The 12,696-nt window shown below is 39.5% G+C and overlaps 2 protein-coding genes across 3 annotated transcripts in view; one reads left to right on the top strand and one right to left on the bottom strand.

The window, feature by feature from the left end:
* LOC114658415 (cadherin-4-like) overlaps positions 1-12,696 on the top strand; it is a 2,147,065-nt gene that overhangs the window by 1,472,313 nt on the left and 662,056 nt on the right. The gene's annotated exons all lie outside the window — the stretch shown is intronic.
* The window catches only part of lama5 (laminin, alpha 5), a 266,233-nt gene that overhangs the window by 126,297 nt on the left and 127,240 nt on the right, over positions 1-12,696 (bottom strand). For both annotated transcript variants that reach the window (XM_028811670.2, XM_028811671.2), the window contains exons 10-16: positions 12,111-12,245; positions 11,961-12,020; positions 9,790-9,930; positions 7,911-8,048; positions 4,184-4,318; positions 3,728-3,862; positions 2,714-2,851 (exon numbers count right to left, since the gene is read on the bottom strand). In XM_028811670.2, the coding sequence (XP_028667503.2) occupies positions 2,714-2,851; positions 3,728-3,862; positions 4,184-4,318; positions 7,911-8,048; positions 9,790-9,930; positions 11,961-12,020; positions 12,111-12,245 (882 nt within the window). The remainder of the gene's footprint in view (positions 1-2,713; positions 2,852-3,727; positions 3,863-4,183; positions 4,319-7,910; positions 8,049-9,789; positions 9,931-11,960; positions 12,021-12,110; positions 12,246-12,696) is intronic.

The following is a 12,696-nucleotide window of genomic DNA, read 5'->3' as shown; positions in this document are numbered from 1 at the left end:
AATGGGTGAGGAAATGATTGTATTTATGGTAAGTCAAGTAAGGCAAGCATTATTTTTGATAGTTTACTTGGTTTACTTGTTCCATTTTACATTTATTAATATGGGTGCACAAAGCAACAATCTACTTCAGCTCCAGTTCCATGCATGGTGTTTGATTCTAGTGAAATGGAACTATGAAAGATTCTGAATCTGAATATTCAGGAAGGACAGTAGCAAAGAAACTAAGCCTCTTTATTTTCAGATATTTTGAAATTTAACAATTATGTTTTTTTCCAGTCTGAGTTTATACAAATATAATTGTTAATATTGCTGAATTGCGTCGCTTATTGTATTCAGTGTTAAGCTGGTGGTTAAAACCATCAATTACTAGACCTGTATAATTCATTGCAGGGTTGCTGAGGCCAAAGTCAATCCCAGTAACAGTGATTAAAAAAACATTATCTTTACTTCTTAAAGGTTGCAATATGCACCAAGTTTCAAAGAAAAATTGTGATACATTCGAGCAAATGGAATTCATGTGGTGTATACAGCTTACTCCAGTTCAGGGCCATGGGAGCAGTAAGTATTCTGTTGACCACATTTGAAAAAATAATTTTGCTACCAGATAGCAATCAGAATGACTAATGTTAGCAATGGCACCACTGTCTTTTTGATGATTCAGTGTATTTATCAGCTCCAACTAAGAGCTCAACCTGTTCACAAAAGCATTCAACAAATGAAATGCTGCATTTTAACATACTCTTGTTAATCATGGAGCTGAAGGATGGCAACGTGATGCATGCTGGGCAAACGCGCAAGTGAGTAAAAATTTCACTGTATTCTGTACACATTATAACACTGCTACGACTACAACAACATCCTCCATGACAGTTCCCTGTGTTTTATCCAAGTGACACCAGTTGTGCTCCGGTCATCACTATTGTCTGATCTAGCACTGTTCAGTTGTAGTATTTTACACACAGTTTTGTGCACTTTTAATTAGGAGGGGATGGGGCAGACATGGAATAGTGAATGTTATGTTCAAATGTTGCTGGTGTTCTTGCTTTAGGCTTCCTGAAGCAGCCCCCATTCAGGTTAGGCCAGGGGTGGGCAAAGTCAGTCCTGCAGAGCCACAGTGGCTGCAGGTTTTTGTTCCAACCCAGTTGCTTAATTAGGAAACAATTGTTGCCAATAATTTAATTTCATGGCTTGCTAGTGCTTTAACTCTGCCATGTCAAGTCATTTTCCTGTGTAAGGATATCAACCAAATGATTTGAAGTCTAAAATGGATGAGTAATTCTCAGTCCTTCACTTTTTTCTCTTCACTTTCCTTCCAAGTATTTATTAATTACTCTTTGAGGGCTTAATATTTTTTCCAAAAAAACTCAGTTTTCTGAAAAGCACACAAAGCAATGGTTTCACACATAAGTCAACATAAAATGTCTGTTGCTATGTGCTGTGGCTGCTGTTGGTGCATGTTCGTCATCTCTGACAGCAGTGGCTGCGTGGGGGCACCTCGATGGTCAGCAGGAATGCACGGTGGGCCAGCTGCCTGGCTGTCTTCGCACAGCAGGTGGGTGGCAGTGGTGGTTGCAGTGTGATGCAATCTAGTTTGTACCTCTTGTCATCATAAGTGGTGGTCCTCCCAGGCAAAATACTGCTGTAGGCGCATCAACTACACAAAAGTGTTCATCACCACGATCAGCTATGGACCGATCAGAGGAAGCTGGTACCTTACTTTCGTTTTTGATATCTATCTCCAGATCACTTGCATCAAACTCGGAGTCCAACAAGTCACAGTCCTATTCAACGAAATTACGTAAAACTCCTATTCAACAAAATTGCGTAAAACATCCATGGAGTATTTTGCTTTGCACATTCGCTTTGGTCTTTTGCCAGATATTGGTGCAATTTTAGAGGTTGTTTGCTCTTCGCTACTCATGCACACGTAGGAAATCGAGTTTAAATCAACAAAGCTACCTGTATGTAACTTTTCTTCTAGCAAAGAGAGTCGAACTAAAACGTAAGGGTGAGTTTTGTTGCAGTTTACAGCTGATTACTGTCCTCTACGCCTGAATTTTGACAAAAGGCGACATCAGCCCTGAAAGAGTTAAACCAAACAGTGCACGATAAATTGACACAAGTATAAATGGAAAAATGCTAAATGGAGAACTGCTGGTTTCTTTTTTCGTTTGCATCATATTGCTAATAAGGTGCAACTAAAAAACAAGAATACAGCTGTTTATAACTAAAATAAGCAATAAGGGTTCAAAATCTTAATGAGCGAAACAATGAAAATGAAGCAGAAGTGTCACTTGAGTAATAAGTGCTTCTTATTAAGCAATTGGGTTGGAACAAAAACTTGCCGCCACTGCAGCCCTCCAGGAATGACTTTGCCTACCCCTGGGTTAGACAAATTATTATCTTCCTTTTTAGCCCAAAATGCTAGTTCAGTTACAGATAAAGTGGTGGAAACCAGTATTCCAAATTCCACTCATTACCTTGAAACAAGATTCTCTGCACGGCTGTAGTATCAGCCAAATGAAAAGTACCAGATAGTGAAAGAATCAGGCATGACTATTGACTATGTCAGCTCAAACAGAATGTCCCAATAAGACAAAAAGGATCAGTTAACCCTTCACAAATATGTAGTGCACCTCAGCTGTGTGGAGCTCACCCCCTCCAAAAACAGATATACCTTCTTGAACTTGAGACATATTCACAATATTCTTACCTTGACAGTTAGGGAAGTTGTAAGCTCCTTGAATACAACTGTCACAGTGCTGGCCAGCCACATTTGGAAGGCAGATACAACGACCCGTCTCTTGGTCACAAGAACTCTTCTGAGACCCTTCAACTGAACAATGGCATGCTGGCAGGAATGACAAATAAGATATTTAATTTGTATGTAATGTAGCCAACTACTCACTAATACATTTAAAATAACCTCTTGCTAGGACTCTGTGGCCTTTCTCTTTATCTCTAAGGACAGCATGAGGCACCTTCTGAGTCACCTACCTGAAAAAGTGACAAGATGTGACCCACTAATGACCTGTGGAAGCATACAGAATTCCCTCAGACTACCACTCTCTCTCTTCCTACCCACTGCACTCTCAATGCAGCAAACTTTTTAGACTTTAGGGCACTCTAGCTGACACTACTGACCAACAGTGAGAAAATAAGTTCACATCTCCGGCCTGTGTTATTCTTGCGCTCTTTCTCCTATGGAATTTTTTTTTTGGAAGACTTGTCTCCAACCCAAGCCATCTTGGTAGTGCATTTTTCCAGGGAGCCTCCTGTCAACCAAACACCAACTCAACATGCATGTGTCAAAAACCCAAGTTGTTAAACCTTCAGAATTAGGAGATATTTGGTTTGCGTGCGCCATCTTTCAACTCCCCTAGCCTGATACACACATTACAGACCATTCAAGAAAAACAGCATTAGGTGTGAACTAAATACCAAAAGATATTTTCATAATATAATTGTAATATTAGACAAACCATCTTCAAAATGATAAAAATAAATCTTACATAAAAAAAGTGAATGGTATATAAACCATCCTCACAGTGTACACAGTTTTTTTACTTGAGAATTACTTCATCCACTTGTGTTTATAGTCTTCTTGACTTTTCATACTTTCAAAATCCTCTAATGTAGTACATTTTTATATATTTACACTTAATGACTACTGCACAAGATAGCAGTAAAGATGCGTGACCCCAAATAATCCTCACCCCAGACTTACGTGTGCAGCTGGGATAGCCATAGTAGCCAGAAGCACACCGGTCACAAGCTGCACCAGCGAAATTAGGCAGACACTGGCACTGCCCAGATGGACTGCAGTTGATATCAGTTGAACCACGTGGGTCGCACTGGCAAGCTGCAATTTAAAAATCATTGAGAGATTGAATACTGGTGGGTATTAATGCTCCCTGAGATGATTTATGTAAATGCAGAATATGGGACCATCTACATTAATAAAACAAGTTAAATAAATATAAACATTTAACACTGGTACATCAAAATTAAAAGATATATTGGCTTGACAGCAAAATTATATGAGCATATAAATGACTGCCAAAATCCACTAAATGTAATAATATATTTAACATTAAAATGAAACTCATGCTCATTACATGTACTTTAATTTAAAGACCTTATCAAACCTGAAGCAGATTACCCAAGAGAATGAAAGGTTCACCTTGACAATTTGGGAAGGCATGAAATCCACTTTTGCACTGTTCACATCGAGGCCCATCAAACCCTGGTTTGCAGATACAGCGTCCTGAAAGGTCACACCCTTCAGGCATTGATCCCACAATGCTGCAGCCACAAACTAAAAGAAAGATATAAATAAGCTTAGCATCTCCTACCTAACACATTTTAACTAAAACACAATACACAAATAAGCCTTCTCCATTACTGCACTCTAATTGGAGAGGCCAAACAGCATGCACTGTGTGTAATGGCCAGCCAAGTTGTCAACAATGTCCAGAGCTCTACCAGTCCTTTCAAATCATGTCCCATGATTGGGCTAAGCAAACAAGTGCAGTACAAATGAGATGTAAATCAAATTAAAATCTCAGATGCCAAGACTGTTAGATTTGGTTACATCTGCTTGCCTGGTGGATGCATAGTTAAAAGATTTATTCCTTCTTTCATTGCTTCTTAGGTGACAATGGAAAATAACGCATGAGGGGAATTAGAGTTGTTGGAAAAAAAAAAAATATATATATATATATATATATATATATTGTGAGGGATGGCCGGCTAAATATTCCGGTCCACACCTCCAGACCGCCAGATGGAGCCCTCTCAGCAGCAGGGATGGTCCCCAAATTCCGGCAGGGCATGATGGACATTGGAGTTTTTATAAACAACCCTGCTGGATACCATGGGGACCACCAGGAGCCGCTGTAGGGAGGCTCACAGAGTGCTACGTGCCCTATAATCCGGAAGTGCATCATGATCACATGATCGGAAGGAACGACGTGCTTCCGGGTTGAAGAAAAGGACTTTTAATCTGACCCAGAAGTGATGAGGACTTATGGATTGTTGGGATGGAATCACTTCCGGGTCAGGGACTATAAAGGACTCTGGGAAACCCCAGATGGGTGAGCTGAGCTGGCAGGAAGAGTTGCTAAGTGTCTGGGAGTGGAGGAATTGTGATTATTGTAGTGTTTATTGATTATATCAGTAGTGTGGAGTGGAGGGTGCTTTGTGCACTGTGTTATTATAAAAATAAAAAGTCTTGGACTTTTACCTGGTGTTTGGTGTGGTACCTGAGGGTTCAAAAGGTCGATAACTGCCTCTACTGCTACAATATATATATATGGCTCCTTTCAAGAGCCTAAGATCATCTTAAATTATACCAATATTCTAAAAAGATTTTCATAGTCATAAACACTTTAACTAGACAAGTATTTCCAGAAAATAAAAGGAAAAGTATCTATATCTGTGTGTGTTGGTTGCATGTCTGTGTGTCCATCTGGTGGCAAGAGTTAGGAAGAAAAGCTTAAAAATAGGCAAAACATGTAGATGAAGGGTCAAAAAAATGACAATGATAATAAAAATACCAAATAAGGGTATAAAAATAAAAACATTGGTGTACCAAATGGACAACCCTTGTGTCAAATTAAAAAAATGAGGTCTACAACGAGAACTTCAATTTCAGTTGGTCTTAGATGCTGTGGCACAGCAGTCTTTGTTTCCACCAGATGTGCCTACAAATGAGGATTTCTTATATTGCTATGTGGCTGTAAGGAGTGAATCAGTATGAAGACACTACAGTAAGCAACTTTGTAATGCTGAAATGCAATATATATGGCTGTGCATGTAAAACAAAGGGATAACTGGTAATTCTACTTTGTTCCCTCATTTTTTTGACTGAGATATCAAACTATTGTGCCCAAAGCATGAAGCTATGTAACCCATAGAGGTTCACAGAAATATTTAATGAAAGGTCTCAAGCTAATCCTAGAAGCAGGAGTCTGCTGGTTGACACAGACTTGGCCACTAGCTTGTTATTGCAGATCACATCATGGCAATAGAGTACTGGAGCACTTATGGGCTACGTCTGTCTCTTCCTTCATTGATACAGTCCATCCGTTATATATACTCATCTTATTTGGTTTTAATTTTATCTGGAAAATCAAGGTAAGATGGAAGGAAGTATGATATGAAAATGGTCTAAGCTGGGAGACATGCTTTTACACGGAAGATAGTCTGCCTCTACTACCAGCTTTGACTGAACCAATCATCCTTTTGACAGCACACTACAGAATTCTGGGAGGGGATGGTGGTCTACTGTTCTTTTGTTGAATTGATGCCAACCAGTGTGACAATAAGATGTAGGTCAGTTAGATGAAGCTTTGACACAGAATGAGCTGACTTTCCATCCTTAAATTCAAAGGCCTGGCTGCACTACCCATCTAAGATGACTTTAAACCTAAGTAATCAACAGGGACCCAACATTTTTATTTGATACATGGATTGCCAATTTGGTCTGGTATAATAATAAGCATCCAGGCCCTTTCCCTTGCGGTAGCCTTTTCCTAGTGTGGAGGATTGCCGGCTTTCCAGTCCGGCCCTCACCCCCAGGCCGCTAGGAGGAGCCCTCCGGACAGCATATTGGTGCCCCGAGTTCCAGCAGGGCCTCATGGACTTTGTAGTTTCTATACACAGCCCTGCTGGATACCTTGGGGGCCGCCAGGAGTCGCTGTGAAGGGGCTAGTGGACTCTTACATGCCCTATAACCCGGGAGTGCGTCACAGTCACGTGACTGGAGGAAGCGACGTGCTCCCGGGATGACGAAGAGGACTGTTTGCCCTGACCCGGAAGGAAATGGACTTGTGGGTTGTGCCTAGAACCACTTCCGGGTCAGGGGCTATAAAAGGACTCTGGGTAAGCCCAGACATTTGAGCTGAGCTGGGAGGAAGGTGGGCTAAGTGTCTGGGCGAGGAGGAGAGAGAGTTTTGTATTGGTTTATTGGTGTTTATGAGTGTGGGGAGGAGAGTGCTTGCTGCACTGTATTATAATAAAAAGAATTATTATTATACTTTCACCTGGTCATCAGAGTGGTACCTGACGGTTCGAGAGGTGGACAAGCGCTATATCTGCTACACTAGGAAATACTGAGCATATTTACCAGTTGAGCATAATGGATCCAGGAATATGAGCTTAGTAAATAAAGCCACAATCACACTGCCTGATGATTATTTCATTTATTTTTAGTTTAAAGCGGGCAGCCTTCAGCTCTGTATGTTACTGAACAAGCAAACGTGTATAGAGAAAATGAACCAATGGCTTGATTGGACATTCTATATTATTACTTGGATGGCCATCTTTTTTTTCCCCCTTTTAGAAAGTACCCACAGTCTCCTAGAGGAGCTACATAAAGCAGCGGTCCTGTGCACATTATGTCTGCACTTATTGACGTTCTCAGTTACCGTGTGACTTGATCTAAACCTTTAAGTCCTGTTGCTTTAACAAACTGAAAGAATTGGACTGCATTATGAGTTTTTAGTTTAGCTCCTTTATATTCCAAAGTAGCAACCATCTTGGAACACTTTTGTTTATTAAAAATTTTTCTGAGTTCCCACTGAAATCTTAGCTGAACGGAGTTCACTATCACACTGAGACTTCTGACCAATATGCTGAAGATCACATACATTGGATATACAAAACAGGCCTAAGCTATATTATATTTAAGATAAATTAAATACCAGCAACATTCTTATGATTAATTTGATATACTATAGTATTCAAGGTATGTAAAGTATAATTTAATTCAAAAGATATATCTGTCACATTTATTTCTCTGTCAATTGCTCAGAATGCGCCACAGAGAGACAGGAGGGAACATGTAAACAGCATTATTCTTTAAGCTCTTGTTTCACTTATGATGGTTTTAGGGCAACAGCACTCACGTTGGCAGAGGGGGTAGTGGAAGTAGCGAGGCGCACATCGGTCACACAAATACCCTTCAAAGCCACTTCGGCAATAACACTCGCCAGTCTCAGCGTTGCATCCACCATTCAAAACTCCAGGTCCTGTGCATTTACAGGCTGGCAAAAGGAAAAGAACAGTAAGTGTTGAAAAGGGATTACGTGGCTACAGAGATTGAAAACAGCAAATGATTAAAATTATTTCACTTTACTTATCACAGAATGGATATCTGGAAAGGATGCTGGAGGAAATGAAGTTCAAAAAGTGAATAAGTTAAAAAAAATATTATTTTTAATGCTGATTAATTCATTTGTCATCCAGTCATTTCCTGTACTCACTTATACTGTTATCTCATTTCATGGAGTAAGGCAAAAAAACAGATCTGGATGGGATGCCAGTATGTCACAGTGAACACTCCCACACAAGACAAAAATGTAAGTCTCCAGACAAGCAGAGCAACCACACGAACAATAAAATCCACATAAAGAGTAACCAGTTGTCAGATACATAAAACTTGCATACGCACATTTCTAATCTCTTTTTCTTTCCATGCAAAAGTCAGAATTTATAACAGAAAACTTGACAGAAGAAGTTGGATATATTTACGGCAAATCTGACCCATCCGCATGTAACATTTTGAAGAAAGTAGGAAATGATGACAAAGTACAGAATTGTAGCCAAACCAGCTAAAAGAAGAGTCGCGTGCAAATGAACTCATATCACCAATCCATTGTTATCAAGAGCATTGAAGTGAAAAACATATTAAACCTCAAAAGTGATGAATATGATGTAGAAACTCAATTTCAGTTCCCTTTTAAGGCATGTTTGTACTGAAGAGGTTTTTTTGGATTGTCATCATTTTAAAAAGGCTACCTGTTCTCACTTCTCATGGGACTGGTCAACAGGTCAGGAATATCTCAGCCCGGCTTCAACTCCATCATGCCTGCTGCACTCAAAAAGCCATTAACCAGATTGCGAGACACTGCATTCAGTTTCTGTATGGGGTGGGTATACATACATATAACATAGCATGTTTTTGCCATCACATAAAGGCAGTTTGCAGCAGTGTCTGGTTTTCCTAGCATATTTGGGCAAATGACTGCACTCATGTTTCAGTAAGCAGTGACACTGCATTAATATACAAGTCACCTGTGATGACAAGATGTAACTTACAAATGTCACGGCTGGGTGATTAATTTATTTCATTAAGTAGCACTGGCTGACAAGATGCTAATGGTTCTGTTCATGACGGCTGGCTTGTTGGTATGGTAAATGGCTGAACTGCCAGTGTTTCATATAGTATCCTATTCTATTCACTGTAACAGCAGTTATGTCATTACATGTGCCAGGTGATAGTGCATAAACGCTCAGATGTTGCTGCCTTATGCATTTCGCTGAAACCCTGAGCACAGAGGAAAGGTGTATAGTTATTCGCATGTTCTTGGCCCACTCAGTTGTGAAGCACAGCACAGAACCCCTTGGATGCAGGTGGCAGTGTCTTGATGTGTCCGCTGGGAGGCTGCTGTGCCACCCAATGAAGGTCTGTGGCATTGTGATTACATGTGCACAATATTCATTAACATAATCCATATGTGGTTGTTTCAGGGTTTGAGGTGTGTTCACGCATTCACATTTACAAAACATCACTATTGATGGGGAAAAAGAGGACAGTGAATATTTAGAAATACTGAAAGGGAGAAAATAAGTATATTTTTACACATTGTGTAAGACATACAATTTGAAATGCTTTCAAAAACATCTCTAAAATTAACTGTGGTAACAGTTAATAATAATAATATGAAAACGTTTAGTGGTTTCCTATTACATGCATTTCTATGAGACAAACTGTTTTCTGCTTACGTTGACAGTTCAGTCCAAAATGCCTGGGGACACATTGATCACAGTGAACCCCCTCAAAGTTCGGCTTGCAGATGCAGGTCCTGCTAGTTGGGTTTGGGCGACATGAGTTACCCTCAGTCCCAGCAGCGTTACATTCACAATCTGAAAGTGGAGACAGAAAATCTTAGAGGAAAACCGCACATCTGATGAGGGAGCAGCAGAAGCAAATTCAGGCATCCGGATGTGATTCAAAATGATGTTAGGAATGCAAAGAATTTTGATAATTAAAGAACTTGTTTGAAGATCATTCATAATGTTTCAAAATGCTTTCATGACCTCCTCCTTATGTCTTAAAAATGTGAAGTTACAACCTTATCTGCCTTAAGCACATTAAGCATGGATCAATGAGTACTATAATGTGTGGGAAGAGAACACACCTTTTCTAAGGTTTTTAACATTTGACTACATTGTTCTTTGGCAATAAGAACGATGAAAGTCTGGAGATAACACTGAGCTAGCATTTATAGTATGCAGAAACGGAGAATGCAGCCAATATTAACTGTCAAGGGTTTTTACTAGAGTATATAACGGCTGTTTTAATATTATTAACCATATCAGAAGAAAAGCTAATTCACTCTGCTTTTAAAACATCACCATCATCATCATAACTAATTTAATGGCTATATTTTAGCTTTACCAAAGTAAGCTGATTGGTTGCTCCCTAAAGTCATTTTAATTTATTCATTGTGGTCCGGAGCCTCCATCTTGGTTCACCTCTTCACCCAATAAATCTTTGTCTTTTGCTCCATATGCCCAAAACCATCTTCATCTGTTTCTCCTCAGCACAACACCTATCACCCTCTCCTGGCTTGGTATTTATATTCCTCTCACTCAGTGACACTCCACATATCCATCAACTCATTCCACCTCTGTTCTTTACAGCTCTGCTTCATGTTCTGTTTTCAATGGACACATTTCACTCCCCATAGAGCACACTTCTCCTCATGCCACATTTCATTCCCCATAGAGCACATTTCTCTGGGGAGGCAGCATAAAGAAGAGGGACACCTCATACCTGGACAAACTGGTGAGGAAGGCAGGCTCTATTGTAGGCACGAAGCTGGACAGTTTGACATCCGTGGCAGAGCGACGGGAGCTGAGCAGGCTCCTGTCAATCATGGAGAATCCACTGCATGCACTGAACAGTATCATCTCCAGACAGAGGAGCAGCTTCAGTGACAGACTGCTGTCAATGTCCTGCTCCACTGACAGACTGAGGAGATCGTTCCTCCCCCACACTATGTGACTCTTCAATTCCACCCGGGGGAGTAAACGTTAACATTATACAAAGTTACTGTCTGCTTTCCCTGCATTTTTATCACTCTTTAATTTAATATTGTTTTCTATCAGTATGCTGCTGCTGGACTATGTGAATTTCCCCTTGGGGATTAATAAAGTACCTACCTACCTACCTACCTACCTATCTATCTATCTATCTATCTATCTATCTATCTATCTATCTATCTATCTATCTATCTATCTATCTATCTATCTATCTATCTATCTATCTATCTATCTATCTATCTATCTATCTATCTATCTATCTATCTATCTATCTATCTATCTATCTATCTATCTATCTATCTATCTATCTATCTATCTTCTCACACAGCTTTCATAAACTTTACACTTCAATGCCAGAGAGAAACTCTTCTACAAGTCAAAATGGAACCTGCTCCCAGAACTTCTTCCATGCACCTCTCGCCCGGACTTTCACTGCAGTGCCCACACCTCTATCTGAACTCAACATGCCTGCTATGTGGTAGAACTTCTACTTCCTTCAAAACACCTCCATCTGCCTTTAAAACAGTAACAGATAAACTAACACACATTATGGGGTTGTTTATAAAGCCAAAAAACTTTACTCATATCAATTTTTCATATTCGTAGAAACTTCCAAAAAGCAGACATCAAATTACTATAAATGTAATAAACAACCAAACAGAGATTTCTGAGGTAAATGGCATCAGACTTCAGTCCCAGTGATTTATTTAGTGCATCTTTAATCTTCATAAACTATCGTTTTACACAATCTACGAGTTATTTAATATGACTTGCATTCTTTCCAATTCAGCATCCTGTGGATGGTATGTACTAGTTAAATCAAATTAAAAGAAGAGCAGCCTGCTTACTGATGATGGATCCGGCTGGAAGAAGTTCCCCATTGTCTACATTGTGGTAAGTAGGGACAGCTAGAAAGAAAAGAAATTAGACATTAAAATGTTGTAAGTCATCCCTAGGAGTCATGTAAAACTGTACAGTCCAAAAAAATGAAGGCTCACGGTAGCAAGCAGGAAAATCCATATAGCCTTCGGCACAGGAGTCACAGTTCTCTCCAGTATAATTTGGTTTGCAGTAACATCGGCCTGTGAGGTCTTCACAGGTGCCGTCAGTGAACTTTGAATCACAGGCACAGGCTGGAGAACAAGAAGAACAAACCGGTGTGAAAGGACAAATCAAAGCACAAATCACTGCTGTCTGTAATGGCACTGTATGGTCACCTCACTTTTAATTTTACTGTACCTCCTGCCTACTTGGAGTACATGGTATTTAAATAGTTTTTGATAATTTGATTGCCAGAATGAATCTGAAGAAAATCTGCCATTGCTGGAAACATACTTGGAATTCTAGATAGATAGATAGATAGATAGATAGATAGATAGATAGATAGATAGATAGATAGATAGATAGATAGATAGATAGATAGATAGATAGATAGATAGATAGATAGATAGATAGATACTTTATTCATCGCCCCATGGAAATTCAGGTGTCTGGTAGCTTACACACATTGATACAGATTGTTAAAATTATTATAAAATCAAGGAGAACAAACATAAATAAATAAATAATAAAAGTACAAATGGG

The sequence above is a fragment of the Erpetoichthys calabaricus genome, chromosome 10 (genome assembly GCF_900747795.2).
Source record: "Erpetoichthys calabaricus chromosome 10, fErpCal1.3, whole genome shotgun sequence".
In the NCBI taxonomy this organism is placed as follows: Eukaryota; Metazoa; Chordata; class Cladistia; order Polypteriformes; family Polypteridae; genus Erpetoichthys; species Erpetoichthys calabaricus.
Note: the sequence above shows the minus strand (reverse complement) of the source record. Positions and strands in the feature narration are given on the sequence as shown.